General features: G+C 54.2%; 1 protein-coding gene across 8 annotated transcripts in view; it reads right to left on the bottom strand.

The window, feature by feature from the left end:
• Positions 1-260: 260 nt before the first annotated feature.
• SEMA4D (semaphorin 4D) overlaps positions 261-20,795 on the bottom strand; it is a 132,286-nt gene continuing 111,751 nt past the window's right edge. For 7 of the 8 annotated variants that reach the window (XM_043453720.1, XM_043453718.1, XM_043453724.1 and 4 more), the window contains 3 exons: positions 16,919-17,091; positions 16,789-16,832; positions 13,485-15,803 (listed from right to left, as the gene is read on the bottom strand). In XM_043453720.1, coding sequence (XP_043309655.1) covers positions 14,875-15,803; positions 16,789-16,832; positions 16,919-17,091 — 1,146 coding nt within the window. In that variant the 3' untranslated portion in view covers positions 13,485-14,874. Of the gene's footprint in view, positions 1,767-2,137; positions 2,236-6,142; positions 6,353-13,117; positions 13,328-13,484; positions 15,804-16,788; positions 16,833-16,918; positions 17,092-20,795 lie in introns of those variants that run through there. The other variant, XM_043453726.1, reaches the window with a different exon arrangement.

Below are 20,795 nucleotides of genomic sequence, written 5' to 3'. Positions count from 1 at the left end.
GAGTAAAGTTTCCATAATGAACTTACAGGCAAAGTTAACTTGTCAGCTGTATTTAGCAGTCTAGAACTATAAAACTGATACATAAAAAAAAACAAAAACCCACATTAAAAAGTCTCTGCTAGAGATGCAGGTTGTCTGTCTAGAGCCCCCGAGGCCCCTGGGTCTGTGGTGGTCAGATTAGCTGAACAAAGTAGGTGGGTTTTAACATCACATTCAGCTGCTGAGAGGGTTCGCTTCTCGTGTGACTTAACGCTGGGTTGCCCTGGCAGCCAGGGCATGGTGTCACTTTCCTGGCAGAGGCCACTGCCGCAGGTGACACAGTGACCTACTCTATGCTGATGGCACCGCGGGAAGCAGGCAGGTGTCCCGAGTACAGACACTCTTCATGGAGCAAACGTTTCAATGGAACTCTTTTATTTTTTTCCCCACAGTTCAGAGAATCAGATCTCATCCTCATAACTACCTTTCCCACCAGAACCCTGCATGCTGATGTTACAGTAACTGCAAGTGTCTGTTCTGATCCTAGCACCAAGGAGAAGGCCCTGCCCATAGAGCAGAGCAGCCACCCCACAAGAGAGCCACAGTGAGAGTGGATGGATGTTGTACCAAAGGTCTTGTCACAGTGCATCGTGGGTGACCTGTGAGCCAGCTCGGCCTCTGTTGACAAGGTGGATTGGCAGCTCGGGGGCAACCAGGATGACTTTGACCCCGAAACCAGCCATCCTCGGAAGCCTTGTTCACAGTGGATCCTGGAGGTGACTGGCTGGAAACGTGTGCTGCTCTTGAACAAAGGCAATCAGCTTCAGAACAAGGAGTCTGGAAACAGGCTGTGGTCATTAGGCTGAGGAGACGTCCATTTGCTAGGGTCATGGGAAGTACCACTTAATTTAACAGAGATTTTGGTTTTATGATAGATGAGCATTCCACTAAAAGCAGTCATTCTGCAAACAGTGCCTATAAGGTTCCAAGCTGAAGAGCCTCGGCCGCCACATTACACACACGGCAGTCTGCAGGTGCAGCGTGAGTAACTTGGACAAATGGACAGAGTAGCCTCATTAGACCCGTACCGCCGTGAGCAGAGTGACCGGGACCCGGGAGATGCTGATCTGCTGGCTTTTCCATCAGACAGGCTCGACACCTGGGCCATGGCTGCGAGTGGACAGGTGCGCACTTGGAGCTTTAGGAAACAGGCTCTGACATTAGTGAGGAATAACACAAAGTCTCCCATCCGAGTCAGCGCCTGAGTTTGGACCTCAGCACTGAAGGTTAAAGGCAAATTCTGGTCACCTGGAGCCTTGTCCTTCCTGCCTTGTCTCTTAGAGTTGAGCAGCTGAGTGTGAAGGGGGCTCCAGAGCAGTAAAACCAGCAGTCACAAGAGCTAACACGGCTGTGTGAAGGACGACCCGTTGCATGACATGAAATTAACTCAGACCTGTGGAGTGTAACAGCAGTGCTTGTGGAAGAGGACCCGGCACGCACACTACTGTCTTAACCAGAGTTGTGTCTAGCCTGTTAACCTCCGTTTCCTGCTTCTGCCAGACAGGCCGTTCTGTCCCATCTAAGTTCCTGAGTAAAACAAGTTCTGGCTACTGTCGCAGGCCCTTCAGGGCTCCGTGTTCTCCGCTAAGCAACCCAAAGAGCTGTGTCCAGCGAACAGGGAGACAGCCCACTGCTCTGAGGCCTCTGGGACTGCGTGGCGGTGGCAGCACGGTCAGCCTGGTCAGCACGGCTTCCTGTGGCTAGAACACGTCCTGGTTACAGCTTTCCTGAAAGAACACCGTGGACTTCAGTTCTTAGCAGAACAGAAAAGCCTGGAACCTGCTTCCCATGTGCTCCCCGGGGGGTCCAGGGTCCTGAAGGAGGGAAGCCTGGGCCTACTAAGCTCTGGGCTAAGGGTCAGAGTAACTGTGGGGGGCTTGTTGGAAGCAGCTGGCCCCACCTAACTTTGGGTTCCTGTAAGAGCCCCTTTTCCCTCCCCGCAGGCTGGAGGGCAACAGGTAGAAGGGGTGTGGGTTTCAGAAAGCACAACTGATGGGTGGGCCAGGAGAAAGCACATGGGGCCCCCTGGCAGGATGGGCCCCCAAGAGGGACAGCTGTCATCCCAGACCCCTGCCCTCTTTCGGGCCCGGCCACGTACCCACGCCTTCTTCCAGTTCTGCATCATGCGGTCGTGCTCCCCAACCACGGCCCTCCAGCTGGCGAGCTCTCTGGTCCACCTCTCCTGCTGGGTCGCCTCTGCAAGGTAGAGGGGGCGCTCCAGATCTCAGTTTCCAGGCCTTCATGGCCCCCGGAGTGGGGGGCCCCCTCCATCCACAGAGGCTGTGCTGTGAGCCGAGTGAAACCTCTCTGCTGGGCTGAGCCGAGTGGGCTGGGGTGAGGTGTTTACTCCTCAGGCCTTCACTTCCTGGCTGGGGGGGGGCCTCCCCAGTCATGTCCCCTGTCTGCCATCCCCAGGCCCACCAGCTCCTATGGCAGCTGCTCCCCAAGGCCACACTGGCCCTGTCCCCCACATCTCACTGGCACCTTCGGTGCAGCCAGGAGAGGGGCTAATTCCCCACACCTCACGGGGCACTGCACTCATCGTGGTGGGCAGGGGCCGTTGCCACCTCCCTCAAGGGAGACTGGTCACCAAGGCTCCGAGACCATTCAGTCCCGTTACATCACCTGCCACTCGCGCTGCACCTCCTTGCGTGTGTTTGATCATTTGACTTACAGATACAAGGTCACAATTTGTAAGGCACTTACTTTCAGTTGCAAAGTCTGACTCTTCGCAACCCCATGGACTTTCATGCCAGGCTGCTCGTCCTCCACTATCTCCCAGAGTTTTCTCAAATTCATGTCCATTGAGCCAGTGATGCTATCTAACCATCTCAGCCTCTCACAAGATAATTCATCTTATCTTGACCAAGGGCATTTTACAGAAATGAATGGAAGTTATAGGTGGGAGAGAGTATCTGTAATTTCCTTTTCTCTGGTAATTCCCACTCAAAAGGACAAAGGACCTTTTAAAATATGCACATTTACATATAAACTCCATCTTGAAAATGGATGGAGAACAGGAGAGAAAACTGAAAACCTGGGAGTTGAGAAGCAGAGGGGCCAGTGGAAACAGCCTCGGTAGAACCAGCAGACCCAAGCAAGCATGCAGGGTCCCAGGCCGGCAGTGGGGAGGCGGTTGGGACCTTGGGGGCTGAGACGGTAGGCTCGCAGGCCGCTTACAGGCTGTGCAGAAGGAGTGCACAGCCCCCAGGCCCTAACTGCTCTGCACAGCCAAGATGCTGCCCTGTGTCTGCCCCTGAAGACTGGTGGTCTTGGAGAGCCCAGGACCAGGGGCCTGGGAAGTACCTGCACTGAAGGCAGACCAAATGCTGGGCTATGGACTAAATGATGAGGCCCCAGCCTCTTGCCACCTGGTGTTCTCACTGATAACCCAACCTGAGCCATGTGGGCTTAGCTAGGGCCCCTCCATGCAGCAGTGGAGGGGTGCAGGGCAGACCAACTCCCTAGTGCACGTAGGAACTGCCTGGAGAACTTGAGATGCCCCCAGGACTTGGGAGCGGCTCTGCATTTCTAAGGAGCTCCCAGGTAGATGCTGCCCATCCAAAGGCCACACCTTGGGTAAATAACTGACCATCAAGGGTCCCAAGACTTGGGAGAGAAACAGAACGATCAAAAAAGGGGCAGCTGAGAGGGAAAAGAACTGGAAAATCCTCTCAATAACCTTAGAAAGGGGAGAAGATACTACATCCATGAGACGAGAAGAGAATGCAGTCATGACAACAGAATGAAAACCTCTGAGTAGTGATGGTGTGATAGTGGGACAAAAATTCACCAACAGGTGAGAAAGTTGAGAAAAGCTAACAAGTAGAGGTGACAGGATAGAGAAGATGGACAGAGGGCCAGGCCAAGTAGCCCAGGATCTAGGAGAACAGTTTCATGGAGACAGGAAATGAGAAAAGTGCTGAATACTTCTGATAGTTGAAGGGCAGAGGCTACCATGTGTAAGGGGTCTGGCCAGGCACTGATTGACACAGTGCTCAGAAAGACGGTGGTCACATGGGGTCACAGGGAGACCCTCAGGAGCAGAAGACAGAGCCAGCATCACACACTAGGGAATCGTTTTCACATCAGAATTGTCCACCCAGCTGGATTCAAGTGTTAAGATGGAGAAAAGACATAGGCTCTCAAAATGCTCTCCCCCTGCCCCCTACCAGACACCCTGAGTGTGCCAGAAGAGACACTTAAGAGAAAAACGGAGAAAGTCAAAGGAACACCAGAAACAGGTCATGAGACCCAATACCAGGGGAACGGAATCGCCAGCCTCAGCAGGAAGGGCTGGTCCCCAGGAGGCACATGGCTCCTGGTGCAGCGGGTCTGGGGAGCTGACAATAGGATCCAGTATGTCTGTGCTGATCAGGGATTTCACTGCAGAGTCTGGGTGGCAGTAATGACAAGTATGAACCAAGCAAAACAACAACCAGGAACAACGGACTGATTCAAAACCAGGAAAGGAGTACGTCAAGGCTGTATTGTCAGCTTGCTTATTTAACAACTTTGCAGAATACCCTGATAGCTCAGTTGGTAAAGAATCTGCCTGCAATGCAGGAGACCCCGGGTTGATCCTAGGTTGGGAAGATCTGCTGGAGAAGGGGAAGAGCTACCCACTCCCCTATTCTGGCCTGAAGGTCCATGGGGTCCCAAAGAGTTGGACAGGACTGAGCGACTTTCACTTTCATTTGGGATTCCCTGGTGGCTCAGACAGTAAAAGAGTCTGCCTGCAATGGAGGAGACTCGTTTGATCCCTGGGTTGGGAAGATCCCCTGAAGAAGGAAGTGGCATCCCATTCCAGTATTCTTGCCTGGAAAATCCCATGAAGGAGGAGCCTGGGGGGCTACAGTCCGTGGGGTCACAAAGAGTCGGGCAACAACTGAGCAACTTCACTTTGCAGAGTACATCACATGAAATGCTGGGCTGCATGACTCACAAGCCGGAATCAAGACTGCCTGGAGAAATTTCAGTTACCTCAGATATGCAGATGATACCACCCTAAGGGCAGAAAGGAAAGAGGAACTAAAGAGCCTCTTGAAGGTGAGAGGAGAGTTAAAAAGCTGGCTTAAAACTCAGTATTTAAAAAACTTAAGATCATGGCATCTGGGCCCATCATTTCTGACAAATAGGTGCGAAAAAAGCAGAAGCAGTGACAGGTTTTATTTTCTTGGGCTCCAAAACCAATGGATGATGACCACAGCCATGAAATTAAAAGACACTTGCCCCTTGGAAGAAAAGCTATGACAAATCTAGATACCGTATTATAAAGCAGAACCACCCCTTGCTGACAAAGGTCTGTATATTTAAAGCTATGGTTTTTCCAGTAGTCATATATGGATGTGAGAGTTGCTCCATAAAGCTGAGCAAAGAATTGATGCTTTTGAACTGCGGTGCTGTAGAAGACTTGTGAGAGTCTTTGGACAGCAAGGAGATCAAACCAGTCAATCCTAAAGGAAATCAGTCCTGAATATTCATTGGAAGGACGGATACCGAGGTTGAAGCTCCAGTACTTTGGCCACCTGATGAGAGTGGGACTGAGTCATTGGAAAAGACCCTGATGCTGGAAAAGACTGAAGGCAAAAGGAGAAAGGGGCAGCAGAGGGTGAGATGTTTAAATCACTGACTCACTGGACGTGAATCTGAGCAAATTTCAGGAAATACTGAAGGAGCAGGGAGCCTAGCCTGCTGCAGTCCATGGGGTCATAAAGAGCCAGATACGACTTAGCGAGTGAACAAGAAAAACAACAATGAACCAAGCAAACGGGTGGGCACAGTGGTCGGTTATGTGGGAAACAGAAGTACAGAAGGGGAAATCACAACAGCGTTGTTATCTGGCCCTACAGAGTTGGCCATCCGAATAACGTAACAGAGTCTAATGTTGGGAGGACGGGATGGGCAGCCACCATGTGTGCTCATGGGCAAAGGTGTGTTTGTGTGCAGGTAGGCACACACAGGCATGCAGCTGGGAGATAAGACGGTGAAAAAGTAACTTTCTGTCTTCGTGAAAGCCGATAGGTAATCCCCAGACTGAAGCGTCCCCATACAAGCCTGCTTGCTGCTCAAGGGACAAGGGTAAACAGTGAAGCTCACTTACCGAGCCTGGTCACGGTGACCCGCGCCCTGGAGGTCTTGTTCCCGGCCCAGGAGAGCGCAGAGCAGCAGTACTCGGCGCTCTCCTGGAGGGTGTCTCGCAGCCAGCTGAGCACGAGGGCCCTGCCGTCGGGCAGTGCGTGGGTCTGCGTGGGCACACACACCTCCAGCTCGCGCCCGTTCTTCTCCCAGAGGAAGTGAACGTCTGCAGGACCTGGGGATACACAGACCATCTTCACCCCTGGGTGAAGGTCATGAGAACTAGGGGTCATGAGAACTACTCTGGTATGGGAGGCAGGGTGTGGGGGCTTCCCAGATTAGGGGCCTCGTCCCAGCTGGTCCCAAAGTGACAGGACAGCTTCCTCCTAAGTCTCTGTCCTTTCCCTGGAGGTGGTTCCCCACTGTGGTCCCCAGTGACCCCTGGGAGCAAAGGGGTACAAACACTTCACCACCTCGTGCTTCGTGGCTCCCTGCTCCTTGACCTTGCTTGGGCGCCTTTTTCAAAGCACCCTTGCATGGCCGTGTCCCCAGGACACACACACGGGGACGTCAGAGTGAACCTCCTTTTCCTATCTTGCTGGGCTGTGCACCCCTGTGAAGTGCTCTGGAGAGGGTGTCTATTCCGCACAGAGGGTCTGGGCCTGGGAAACTCATATGCCCACTGGCCCTGCTGCCCCCACCTTTGGCCTAAAGCTCTGCCCCTGCAAGCCTGCTCCCTCTCCTTGGGGCATCAGGAGGTCAGAGCTGCCTGCCCCTTGGGGCCTGGCAGGGCCTTCACGCCCAGGGGTGGGACTGCCGCCAGGAGCCCCAGGCGCACCGGGGTGCTGAGAAGGGCTGACAGCCTGTCTTACAGAATAACGACTTGGAGGACAGCGGACTGGAGGCGGAAAAGGGCCCAGGCCGAAGCCCCCTTCCTGAAGTATGCCAGGGCTCCATGCACCATCACCCCCAGATCCCATGCTCATTAGAGAGAGGCCGGGGGGTGCGGGCCTTGGGGACCAGTGTGTGGAGAGCGTGGGGCAAAACTGGGCTCTGGCCCCAAGGCTGGAATCAGCCTCACTCAGCACGGCACCTCCTTGATGGGGCCCCCGTCCCCCTGCACAACGTGCGGCTGATGAGTCCGGGGTTTCAGGCTTCACCCCGGGCCCCAAGGGCTGTGCTGAGTCAGGCCCACCTCCCGTCTCTACTAAAGAACAAACAAGCCGGGGCATCTCCCCGGCATCTGATAAGACACCGGCTTCCACTCTAATGTGGGCCAAAGGCAGGACAAGTCACAACTGAAACACCCAGCAACACCCCGGCTCCTTCCTGGGGTGTGCACAGCCCCTGTGGCTGAGCTGAGCTGTGACGGAGCACAGGACAGTCCAGGCGTTACAGCAGCCGCCGCCCACCCCAGGCACCCGAGGGGTTCAGAGCCGGGCAGGAGGGGGAGGCAGGCCCTGCTCCCTGAGGGCTCTGGGGGACACCCACGCCCTCTGTTCCGCTGCTCCCAGTAATGGAGCAGGGGGCCGTGCTGGGGCTGTTCCCCCCACTGCCTGTGCCAGCTGAGCACCCCAACCATGTGGACCAGGGGGTCCTAGCTCCCTGACAAATGCCTGCAATTCCGTGTTGACTGGACCACCCTGGGCAGCAGGCGGGCAGGTCAGTCTGACCTAGACCAGAGCAGCCCTGCCTGAGAATCAGCTTTCAAGAGCTCAATTCCCTCTGAGATGCCCACCAGCCTGGGAAGGACATAATGAAACATTTCACACAGGATGCTCAGGGGTACCGGGACTACGTCTATCTGTGGCTGGAGTTCACCGAGCAGCCGATGATAGAGCCGAAGGATTAAAACACCTGCACGGAAACAACAGGCATCTGGCTGTGCTTGTGAGTGGGGACATGTGTACACGGTCAGGTGCAGGCGGCTGGCTGAGATGTTTCTCTGCCACATGCTGGGCTTTTTACAAGGGGAGAGACGTCTAGTTTAGATAAAATTACCTTTGACGGACTCCTAGCGAGTCAGGTCCCCGTGTGACCCGCTGGGGCCTATTCACCTTTGACCCACCACGTTCAGGATCCTCAAAGATGTGATTTGATTCTGCTCTTTATACTTCCCTAAAGTTTCAAATTCACTACAAGAAGCAAATATTGCTTCTACAACAAAACAGTGCTATGTGGAAGAAAGACATGAGCCACAGGCTCTGGAGGGAATTCTGAAAGGTGTTCAGAAGTAATTCACAACGGCAGCTCCCTGCCGTACTGGTCCCATGGGGACCGTGGGGTCTGTTCACTTGTTTTCTGGGTGGGATTGTTGGTGTTTTATTCTGTCACCCTTGTATGTGTGCTCAGTCATGTCTGACACTTTGTGACCCCACGGACTGTAGCACGCCAGGCTACTCTGTTCAGGGGATTCTCCAGTCCAAGAATACTGGAGTGGGTTGCCATGCCCTTCTCCAGGAGATCTTCCTGACCCAGGGATCGAACCTGCGTCTCTTGTATCTCCTGCATTGGCAGGCGGGTTCTTAACCACTGAGCCAACCGGGAAACCATACTTTGGTACAAGGTACATTTTTGTATACAGAACATTTTGTACCCTGCCCACAGATAACTCCACTCTTATTTTCAGATATGCATGCTTATACATATATGCAGATCCACACCTACAGGTACACACACCCATGTCTGTGACACCTGCTGGGTGCCTGCCTCACTTTAACTGAAGGCTCTTCATGACATCGTGCCCCATTTAGTCATTCCCCGGCTGGTGGGCAACTCAGGGCGGTCAACTCTAAAAGCTGCTACTCATAAGCCGACTGGTCAAAATGCAAAGGCTTCTCAGAACAGACAGTAAGGTCGGTTCTCATCTTCTCGCCCTGCCCACTGATGACACGCATCGAATCCCCAGGACGGGAGCCTCAAACATGGGTCACTGGAGCCTCAGATAGGTTCTCCTGACCGACACCGAGACAAAGAACCCAAGTGGCCCGAGCTGGGGACGATTCGTCACCCTGAACCATACAGGCCAGGACCTCTCAGGAGCCAAATTCTCCTTAGACCCACAGTCGTTGGGGCACAAACAACATGAAAACCACTCCCGCATGCACCTTTACCGTGAGTATAGCATGAAGCACCATTAAATGTTCTCTAAATGGGGATCTAACCGTGTCAAGTATGAAAAATGTTAAAATACTTACGTTCCATTTATTCTTTTTAAAAAACTATCCAACTCATTCTGAATGCAGAAGAGATTAAAGAGAGAGGGAAAGGAAGTTAAAAGTTAAAACCAGTCAGCAGGGCCAGTACACGATGTCAGTGGGGACCTAGGGCAGCAAGCCAAACCCACCTGCCCTGTCTCCCAGGGGCCTGCTACCTGGAAATTTGGGGTGCTGGGCCCACCCCTCACAGCCACCGTGGGCTGGGGCTGCCGGCAGTCTCGGGCCCCAGCCCCCACTTCAGGTTTGTGGGACTGTTGGCTCCACCCTGACCCCACCCTGTCCAAGGAAACCGCTAGGCAGAGTTGACTATGTGTTTTAGTTGCTCAGTTGTGTCCAACTCTTTGTGACCCCATGGACTGTAGCCCGCCAGGCTCCTCTGTCCATGGGGTTTCTCCAGCAAGAATACTGGAGTGGGTTTCCAATTTCCTTCTCCAGCATACTCCACTGTGTGACAAAACCAGAACTCCTCTGAGCAACGGCCCCTTCTTGAGGAAAGCCGACCCATCCTAGAGGCGAAGGGCCTGAGAGCCCCCAGCTGGAGGGGGGTGCAAGAGACCACCCCAAGTCATCGGGCCATGTCCCATGCAGCTCCAGGCATCCCCCTCCCTGTGCTCAGCTCCCATACTCACGCAGAGTTCTGCAAGCTACTGGACGGCCAGGTGCCCCCATAGGGGTGCAGTTCTGGTCTCTGAGCACCCAGAGGCTCGGAGTACGCACCAAGGACACTCACTCCGGATTCCCCCACATGGCTCAGAGTCCGCATGTGTGTGTGCGCTTAGTCTCTCAGTCGTGTCTTTGGGACTCTTTGGGACCCTTTGCACTGTAACCCACCAGTCTCCTCTGTCCATGGGATTCTCCAGACAAGAATACTGGAGTGGGTTGCCATGCCCTCCTCCAGGGGATCTTCCTGACTGAGGGATCAAACCCACTGTCTCCTGCATTGGCAGGTGGATTCTTTACCACTGAGCCACCTGGGAAGCTGTCCAGAGTCCACAAGAATCCCATGGACAGAGAAGCCTGGCGGGCTACAGTCCACGGGGTGGCAAAGAGTCAGACACAACTGAGCAACTAAACAGCAAAACTTTCTGTGTGTATACACATGCATGTGCAACCACATGATCTGCACAGACATGCACACGGACATATCACCAATCGCTGTGATCTACACAAGCTTGCTTTGTTTGATTGTGCTTTGCTATATTGCACTTTGCAGAGATTATGTTTTTTATAAATCAAAGGTGTGTGGCAACCCTGTATTGAGCAAGTTGATTGCTGCCATTTTTTCCAACAGCATTTGCTCACTTTCCGTCTGTGTATCACACTTTGGTAATTCTCACTGTACTTTGAACTTTTTCATTATCATTAATACAATAATTCTATGGTGACCATGACTGGTGATCTTTGTTGTAAGTGCCTCAGCTTGCTGAAGGCTCAGATGACCATTAGCATTTTTAAATTAAGGTACATAACGCTTATGCCATTCTTATGTAAGTTTTAAATGTACTGGGAAAGGAAAAAATTCATGCAACTCACTTCATTACAATAGTTGCTTTATTGCAATGGGTCTGAATCTGAACTTGCCACACCTCTGAGATGTCCCATATCTTTATATTTACAGGCAAAATAAAGTGTGCTCACATGCACATAGTGGAAGATCTCTTTGCTTATCTGTTCTAATTTTGCCACAAGAGCATGGATTTTTTTCAGAAAAGAAGAACACGACTACATGCCTTCATGATTTCTCCAGCTCAGAACCCCTTTTCTCCATTTATCGGTATTTTCCTAACTCCTAACTTTCAAATGGAAGACAGCCAGCAGGTTGGAGAACCACCCCCAAACCCAGAATTCATCCTACCCACACTCAAGTCTCAAGGCCTTTGAATAGAAGCATGGCCACAAGGCACAGTTGTGCAGAGTGCTCTGCACCAAATAGAAACACATTCACACACACGGGTGTCTGCATACATATTCATGCAAGAACACACAGACATAGAGGCACACGTGTGCACACAGATAGGTCAGTACACAAAGCACATACATGTACCTATGTACACATACACGTATCGACATACAGACACCCAAGCACACACACATTCCACCAGCATAATCTGGAGATGCAGAGAAGCCCCTCAGAGTCACTCAGCTGCAAGGCTGTCCCCACTGTGAGAAGCTGACCTGGCCTTAGCTGGGCCAGTGCTCTAGCCACCGTGGGACAGTTTGGTAAGCCCAGCTCCGCAGTGACACCCAGGCCAAGGCCAGGTGGGAGCAGCCTGGACAGGGAGGTGCCCGCAGGTGGAGGCAGGAGCTGACACCTATGCAGAGCCAGAGCCTGCACTGGCTGATGGAGCTCCGGCGCCTGCCACCACCTGGGGGAGGAGCTGTCCAGGGCTGCTGCCTTCTTAAACACCGTGCACTCGAACACCCGCACTGCGCAGGGACCCAGTGTGGGCTCATGGGCTAGATTTAGGAGAAAAGGGCAACACCAGCCTAGATCTGGATGTATCATGGGGGGTACCCAACCCAGCCACCTGCGGCAGGAAAAGCCTGGGGACAGGCCCCCAGCACGGCCTCAGCAGAGGAGAGGTGCTCTCGTTCACTCCGCCCCTCACCAGCAGGTTGCCCTCGGGAAGGGGAGGTCCCTGAGTGGAGACGGAGTGAAACTGCTCCATCGAGGGGTGGGCCCTCACAGGCCATCTGTGGGGATCCTGAGGCCTGCGTCTGTCAGCAGGGAGCCTGGAGACACCAGTACCAAGTGTCTCCGCCTTCCCACTGCTGAGTGATTTCCCCAGCGTGGCTGTGAAGGATGCTGCCACTGCGGGCCGGGCCAGGGAGGGCTGAAGCACTTCCCCAGTGCCTGCCCAAGGAGTCAGGGCTAAGAGCAGCACCCAGGTGACCTGGGGCCACATGGACCCAACCCTCGCAGGTCTGTTTGCAAGCATCTCCTTCATAGACAACTTCCCTGTCCAATGCTTGGGGCCCAGGCGGAGCCACCAGTGGCTACAAGTGCAGGGTCACAGTGGACATGAAGGCTCGTGAGTCAACCCACAGGGAAGTGGGTAGCAGTTTAACACTTCCCACAGCTTGCTTAAATTCTCCAAACAGTGAAAAAAAAAAAAAGAGATTTGCTTTTCCTCCTAAGCTTATTCTTGAGCAGGCCTGGAGCATGCTGTGTGTTTGCAGCTACTAATGAGTTAGAAGATGGCAGCAGGGAGACCAGGCTGCCGAGTACTGCCCAGAGCCCCCATGGGACATGCTCAGCACAGAGGCATGGCTGACACCCCATCTCGGTGTTGTCCAGCATCGAGCCAACACTGCCTATGGCTGAGGGCACACTAGACTTGACACCTTTTCTGCATTTAAACATCTCAAAGCAAATTGTTAAAACAATTGAGCCTTCTGGAGGCTCTAAAGTTCATTTTTAAATCTCCAGATGCCAAGTCTATTAAACCCAAATTGTTAGCCAACACAGAAGTAACCTTATATACCAGTAACTGGCAAGCTGCAGCTCGAGTGTGCAAATAAATTTGGGTGCATGGCCACACCCACCCATTGGCAGCTTTCAGGTTACAAAAGAAGAGCCAAGTAGCTGCAACAGAAACCATGGCTTGCAAAGTCCGAGTTTGGTCCTTCATGGAAAACACTGGTTGACCCCTACTGTCCACAGGAACAGCTCTGGGGTCACGGTTAAGCATCGCTGGAGATTACTGGAGGGATGCAGTAAGGAAGGCAGTGCTCCTGGAGGAAGTCCCCCCCACCCCCACCTGGACAGGTGCCCTGCTCACCTGTGGCCTGGCAGAAGAGATGGAAGGTTCCCAGGGCATGCACGTGCTGGGCCTGGTCGCTGAGGAAGGGCGGCAGCAAGGTGACCTGCAGGCGGCTGTCAGGCCCTGGGCCCGAGGCCGGCCAGGGGCTTCGGGGAGAGGAAGATGAGTCAGGGCCCAGACAGGACAGGGAAGAGGACCCCGGAGGAGGGAAGGGCAGAGGAGATGAGGCTGCGAGACAGAGGACAGAAAAGAGAGAGGGCTCTGAGGAGAAGTCATCAGGAGTGCACCGCATGCCGGGGGAGGAGAATGAAGCAGAGGAGAGAAAAGGGGCCCAGGCCACGCGGGGAGGCGGCGGAGGAGCCGCAGAGAACCACGGGCCCGCATCAAGGATATAAGCTTCTGTTTATTCGGTTACTTTCCAAATGTATACAATTCAAAGTAGAAAAATAAAAACAAAGTAAATCTTATAAAACACAAATGTTTACACCAGAACGGTCAAATCCTATCATGCTGGAAGATGACATCGGCCACACAGGCACACACGCTCAGAGTTTATTGCTCTTTGCCACGGAAAGAAAGCCTCCTCTTGTGGGCGTCTGGAAAGCAGGAGGTGGAGTGTGACGTCGGTGATGGTAGGACCGTGCAGCCCACGTGCACCTTGACAGATGGCGCCAGGCTTGGCAGGTCTGCGGCAGCAGCATGTGGGGGCTGGGGGGCTGTGGTCACTGGCCTGGCTGCCCCCTGGCCACCCAGCTCTTTTCCAGTTGTGGACAGCTCAATTAGGCCAAACAGAGAGTCTGGGCAGGCGGAGAGCATGAGATGGAAGCAAAATGGAAAAGGAGATGTTCAGATGACCAAGACATCCTGGAGAACATTCTGCCTGAACAAGAGGTTTTCACCAGTGGCCATGGGCATTAGATTGTAACACGCTTGTCCTCTCAGCTCTGGGCTAGCCCAGCTCCATCCAGAGCATGCTGGGGCCCGTCCCTCCCTCCAAACTCTGCCCAGTGTCATGGGATGGTCCCCCACAGCCTTTTCCTTGAAAGAGTTAAGACAAGAGTAAAAAGGTACAGAAAGAAAAATCTCTGAAAACGATGCTTCCCTCAAGGAACAAAATTTTAAGAATAATTAAAAAAAGAAGTGCGATCAAGAGATGATTCTGTCTACATTTCTAAAAGCGGAAAAGAATGCATTTAGCAAAAGTAAGTTTATCCCTGAGAATCTTAAGCAACGTAAGCCATACCTTTATCCTAATATACAACAAAATTCAGAAGATGTACACCTTCCAAATATTAAAACATCTGCTTTAGTAATTAAAAAAATAAAATGACCCAACACGCCAACATAATTAAAGCAAAATCCTACAAAGTAATGACGTGGAAGGAAAGGTCCGTGCCAACCTGGACAACAGGTGATAAGTTACCAATCTGATAAACTAAAATGTCATTTCCAATCTGGAATTAAATTATCTTTCAGTGGCTGCTACGAGGAGGGGACGTTCACAGACCTTCTTCTCAGGCCAGTGGCAGTCTGGCCGTCTCTCCGCCGCAGAGCGGCCATGGGTGAGCCTGCGGGCCCGACTCCAAACGCCCCACCGACCAGGGAGGCCGGACTCGATGCTCGCTGTTTTCCAAAAGGACAAAGAGAAACCAAGTCACAAGCGCGACCCAAGAGAAAAGACACAGAAGACGGAGGTTTGCTGACGACGGCTACCTACGCAGCACTGGATGGGGCGCTGAGGTGGCAACACAAGGGACCTGTGGGCGGCCGGGGCCTCAGTCCCCGTCCGCGTCCGAGTCGGCGAACTTCAGCTCGCACTTGACGTCGAACGGCCGGTCCCTGCCCGGGAGCTCGTCGATCTTCTGCGAGTCCTCCCGGTCCGTGGGCAGCCGGCTGGCCATGGTGTCCTGCTCTGTCTCGTAGCCGGTGTCCAGGGCCGGCTTGGGCTGTCCCCCATTCTGCTGGGAGAAGCTGCCCTGCTCCACCAGCGTCTCCTTCACACTCTGCTCAAAGTCTGAGAAGTCTGACGTGGGCTTCTTCTTCCCGAGGAGCATGGCCGAGCGGAATTTCAAGCACTGTCCGGGCAGGTAGCCCTTATAGCAATTGTAGGAGATGAGGCAGAGGAAGAGGGCGAAGAAGAAGAGGAAAAGAAACATGAGGAGGCGGTTGTCACTGGACTTGAGATACAGTGTCTTCTCCGAGTGGACTTGCGGGACCGTGTTAATGACGATCTTTGGTTCGCAGGACGTACTGGTGGGTGCCACGGGGCTGGATGGTGGGGGTTCAGCACCCGGCGTGGTGACCCGCACAGCTGGGGTCTGGGGAAAGGAGACTGGGGTGGGCCCCACTGACACTCTAGGGGTGATCCGACTGCCTTCTGTCCGTGTGGCCGGCGAGGTAGAGGCCACTGTGGTTCGCGGGACTGTCTTGACCTCCAGAACATGCTTGGCCACCACCTGCAAGATTGTCTTGTTCTTGACCCTCTCCTCCGACAGGCACTGATACACCCCGCTGTCTCCTTCTGACAGGTTGAAGATGAGCAGGTTCTTTCTGCCTACCAGGCTGTACTTGGGGCTTTCGGCCTTGAGCACGCCATTCTGGAACTTCCATACCACCCGGGCCAGGTTGGACTTTTGGGAACATTTGAGTTCTGCTGTGCCGCCATGCTTGAAAAAATGCTGCAGGTAACTTTCTTTAATTTTATCTGGAACATTAAAATAAATGTGCACAGCATCAACAACCCCGCTCAACACGTCTCTCGAAAATAGGTCAACATGTACAAAGAGGACACAAGAATTTCACCCAGTGGAGCAACATGGAATCTTCCAGAACAGCTAAGGAGATAAAGACATGCGTGACCAAAAAGCAAAGATGAGCTCCCAGTGGCAGCCCCGGGGGACGGGGAGAACTCCCCAGGCCAGGGAGGCCGCAGAGAAGCCAGCTGTGCCTTCTGGTGGCGGTGCCAAGGCAAACACATCAGACTTCTGCTAGCAGCTTGGCGGGCCTTGCCACCCTCCTCCTAAACCTGTCTTAACTGATGACATCTGTCAGGTTAGTGATGGGAGCCCAGGGCACACCTGCCTTCAGCTGAGACATGCCTGACCTCCTGGCAGGGGTGGGATGACCTAAGGGGAATGGGAACTAATGTCTCCTGAGTACCTCCCTCCGGCTCACAAGAGGTGTGTATGCGTGTGTGCTCAGCTGTGCCCGACTCTTTGTGACCCCGTGGACTATACCCCGCCAGGCTCCTCTGTCCATGGGATTCTCCAGGCAAGAATACTGGAGTGGGTTGCCATGCCCTCTTCCAGGGGAGCTTCCCAACTCGGGGATCAAACCCATGTCTCCTGCATCTCCTGTATCGCAGGTGGATTCTTTATCCACTGAGCCACTGGGGAAGCCCCACAAGAGGTGTAGCCCCAAGCTAAGCGGAAGAGAGAGGCGTGTCAAGAGTGGACATCACAGTTTGGGATGAGAGTGCCTCCCAGTAAACACACTCTGCATGGCTTCAGCATCCTGTTTTGTGATACAAGGGACAAAGAAACATCACGGGGGTCTGCCACGAGATACTCGACCTCTGTTCCGAGAAAGAAAAACAAAACGTGCGAAATGCTACAACAGCAAAGCGTCATGAAATGGTTAAGGAGACCCGGCCGCCCCTAAAGGGGGGGTGGCGGGGATGGGCAACTTACCAGGGCAAGTGGATGCGTCCCCGTTCATTTCCTGAATCAGGCCCCTGCAAGATAACGGGGCATGGGTTACAGGGTGCACACGCGTCAGGCCATGGGGCTGGGCAGGGCGCCCACATGCCGCGCACGCTACCTGCTGGGGCCGTCAGTCTGGTGCAGGGCGACACAGGAGGCCATGGCCGGGCTCCAGGCGCAGTAGGGGTCCCGGGCGAGCACGCAGTCCTCGCAGGTGCCATGCTTCCCGCAGAAGGCCACAGGGGCCTGCACCACGCCCGAGTTGGAGCCGGCGTAGACAAACTTCCTGCCCTGTGGGTGTGAAACAGACGAGAGCGGTGGGCACGGGGTGGGGCAGCCTTCAAGGGCTGGCTGCCTCTCTAGCTCACAGGGAGGAATGGTGACAAGGCATCTCCCCAAGCTTCTGGAGGAGGAAGTGGTACAAGGCCAGGTTAGATCCTAGACAGATCTGCATAGCAGCACTGTGACATCATGGGCAGCGCGTGGTTTTGCGGGCTGGGGGGAGCCCACAGACTAACTCAGAGTACACTGGGCCTTGCTCCAAACCCCCCCCTCCCCTTCCAAGCGCCCACCCTCATCCTACTTGCCAGCAGTGCTTCTCTGCACCTCCTCTGCCCACTCCGTGTGCAGGAAGGTGCGCTAGCCTGACACTCCCGGCTGCCCTCCCAGCCTCACTAGGCCAGAGACCACAGCCTCCAAAACCCATCTCGTGTTCCCACACATGGACACCAGCACATAGACGACAGTGTGTGAATCCAGCGAGGCCGCAGGGAATGCTGGAGGAGAGCAAACAGAGTTTTACTAAACAGAGGAAGACAAGTGAGGAGGCAGTCACTGCTCTCGCATCTACAAGAAATGAACACAGCTAGGGAAATGGAGAGCCACGCGCAGGGTGTCTGTGAGTGTTAGTCGCTCTGTCGTATCTGACTCTTTTGTGACCCCGTGGACTGTAGCTCGCCAGGCTCCTCTCTCAATGGGATTCTCCAGGCAAGAATACTGGAGTGGGTAGTCATTCCCTTCTCCAGGAGGTCTTCCCGACCCAGGGATTGGACCTGGGTCTCCTGCAGACCCAGGGATTGGACCTGGGTCTCCTGCACTGCAGGCAGATTCTTTACCATCTGAGCCACCAGGGAAAGTAGCAGAGAGCAGAGCAGGCTCCTCCATGCTCCGCAACACTGGGCCTGGGACATCTCCCTCTCAGGCCGATGGCCCCAGAGCCCGCAGCACAGAAGGAAAACTGGGTGCAGAGGCCATCGGGACAGGCTGATTGTTCTCACTGAGCTCAGCTAGAATGAAGGCTGCCCTTCGGCGTCCACCGGAAGCCCACGAGCAGACTCAGGGCTGGCCATTCAGAAGCTCAGCGTTTTCTCTCTCCCTTGCTGGTGAGTCACTCTCACCTTGACATTCTAGAAAGGGCTTTATTTAATGTCAAAAGATTGCCAAATTTACACGGCGCTTCCTATTTGAGACTCAGATGAGACACAGCCCCTGTCCTCGGAAACCCGTTTTCAAGTAACCTGTCTGGCTGGAGTGCAAAGTCCCCGTGTGACCCCAGATCCCCTGGCCTGTGATGCCTCGAAGGCCCAGGGGTCACAGACCCTCCGTGTGTGAGCATAGCCGAGAGAGAGGGCAGCGCGCCTGCGACGGCGTCATACTGTGAAGGCAAGTGACAGAGCGTCAGGCCCAGTGCTGGCCTGTCCGCGTAGGCAGAGACCTGGGCACTGAGGCCAGGAGCACCCTGTATTCATAAGAAGGAATTAGGACGACATCTCAGATCACAGTTGGGATCATGTGACTCGGAAGAGAGAAAAAGTTTCCTGGGGTGATTGGCCCAGTGGGCAACTTCAGCAGGATCCTATAGAAGGGCCCTGGCGAGGGTGCGGACACTCATGTAGAGCGGAGCAGGTGGCCTGGGTTGGGGAGGGGGGCAGCCTGTCCCAGGCTGGCTCCATCCCCCCGCCCTACAGCCCACTCAGCCTCCAGCCCTTGCTCCCCAACAGGGCAGGGCTGAGCCCCCATGACTGCACCTGACCCACTCCAATGAATGTGGAACAGTAAAGTGGCCTGAGACCTCATAGCAGTGACCGCAGCAGGCAAGGCCCACGGGTGGACACAGAAGTCAGTGGGCAAGACGGAACCGTGTGTCTATTTAGCCTCAGAGCATTAGTCGCTCAGTCATGTCTGATTCTTTGTGACCCCATGGACTGTAGCCCACCAGGCTCCTCTGTTTATGGAATCCTCCAGGCAAGGATCCTGGAGTGGGTTGCCATTCCCTTCTCCAGGGGGTCTTCCTGACCTAGGGATCAAACCCAGGTCTCCTGCATTGAGGGCAGCTTCTTTACCATCTGAGCCACCAGGGAAGCCCATGGTTGCCCATAACTAAGTGTCAGCCACTGCAGGGGCTGAATGTGGCCCCCAAATTCTTCAACCCCTCCTCGAGGAGCTGGGGCTTGGCTCCTGGCCCCCTGGGGTGGGCTGCTCCCACTGACCACAGAGTGTGGGGATAACACGGTGGTCCAGTGGCTAAGACTACATACTCCCAATGCTCCTGGGTTTGAGCCTTGGTCAGGGAACTATATCCTGCATGCCACAATGAAGATCCCACATGCTAAAAGTAAAATTGGACGCAGCCAAAAAAAAAAAAACCAAGAGGTCACACTGACTCCACATTCCTGAGACAGAGGTCATCTCCCCAAAATGCTCAACCCCTATCTAAACACAACACCAGGTATGCCCAAAACTCAATCAAGGGCATTCCACGAAACACTGACCAGTGCTCTCCAAAAGTGTCAAGGTCACCAAGACGAGGGCAGATGGGGAGCCCTCCAGACCGGGGGGACTGAGGAGAGGTGCCAAGGCCATGTGTGGCCCTGGAGTCAGAAAGCAGGTTGTGGGAACGTGGGCATCGGGCGTGTGGAGGGGAGTTAGGGTGCTGTTGCCAGGAGACCTGCTCGGGTTCGATAGGAGCATGGGGGAAGGGCTGCAGGACCACCACCATCTCAACTCTTGCATGAGAGAAGACAATCTGGCCGGGTACCACCTGGCTCCTGAGAGATGTGCTGAGTATGCACACGCTCAGGCCCCCACCCTCTGGGGGACTGTGCCCTCAGCTGCAGCACTGGACTCTCCATGTCCGGGTCCACGGGTGGGTGGTCGTGGGTGGACGCGGCCAGAGCTGGAGGGGCTCCCGCCTTTGCTGCACAGGTGGCATCTCACCATTACAGAACTTCCGCAGAAAAACCACACTTAGCCTGGCCCCGGGACCCAGAGCACGCCTGCCACATAGGGCTCCCCATCTGCCCTCGTCTTGGTGTCCTTGACACTTTTGGAGAGCACTGGTCAGCATTTCGTGGAATGCCCTTGAGTTTTGGGCATACCTGGTGTTTCTTGTGTGGGCACGAGAGATGAGAGCAGGCCTGTTCATGCAGCAGGGGAGAGACAACCCCAGTGTCTACCAGGGGGTGAATAAAGCAGATGTGGGGTATGCACACGATGGAATGCGACTCAGCCCCAAACAGGAAGGAGATCCTGTCAGCTGCTACAACACGGATGAGCCTTTAGGACATGATGCTAAGGGAAATAGGCTCGTCTCAAAAGGACGAATGTTGTCGGATTCCAATGACATGAGGTTCTTCTTAGAGTAGTCAAAGACACAGAGGTGGGACGCAGAGGGGTGGGTGCTAGGGGCTGAGGAATGGGAGGAAGGGGGACTTAGTGGTTAATGGGTATGGGGTTTTAGTGGTGTAAGACAAGATGTTCTGGGGATGGATGGGGAGGAGGGTTTCACAGTGTGAATGTATTTAATGCTTCTAAGGTGTACACACAAAAATAATTAAAACGGTACAATTTATGAAGTGCATTTACCACAATGCCCTTGCTGTGAGGGGACGGGAGGTAGTGACAAGGAGCTCTGCTCCCTGGTGGAGGCTGTGTACCGGCCGTTCTGTGCTCCCCCAGCCCTGTGGTGCCTGCTCATTCGCTTTCTGCAGTGAGGA

Source organism: Cervus canadensis, chromosome 30 (genome assembly GCF_019320065.1).
Source record: "Cervus canadensis isolate Bull #8, Minnesota chromosome 30, ASM1932006v1, whole genome shotgun sequence".
Classification (NCBI taxonomy): Eukaryota; Metazoa; Chordata; class Mammalia; order Artiodactyla; family Cervidae; genus Cervus; species Cervus canadensis.
The sequence above is the reverse complement of the archived record's forward strand: the minus strand, read 5'-3'. Positions and strand labels throughout refer to the sequence as shown.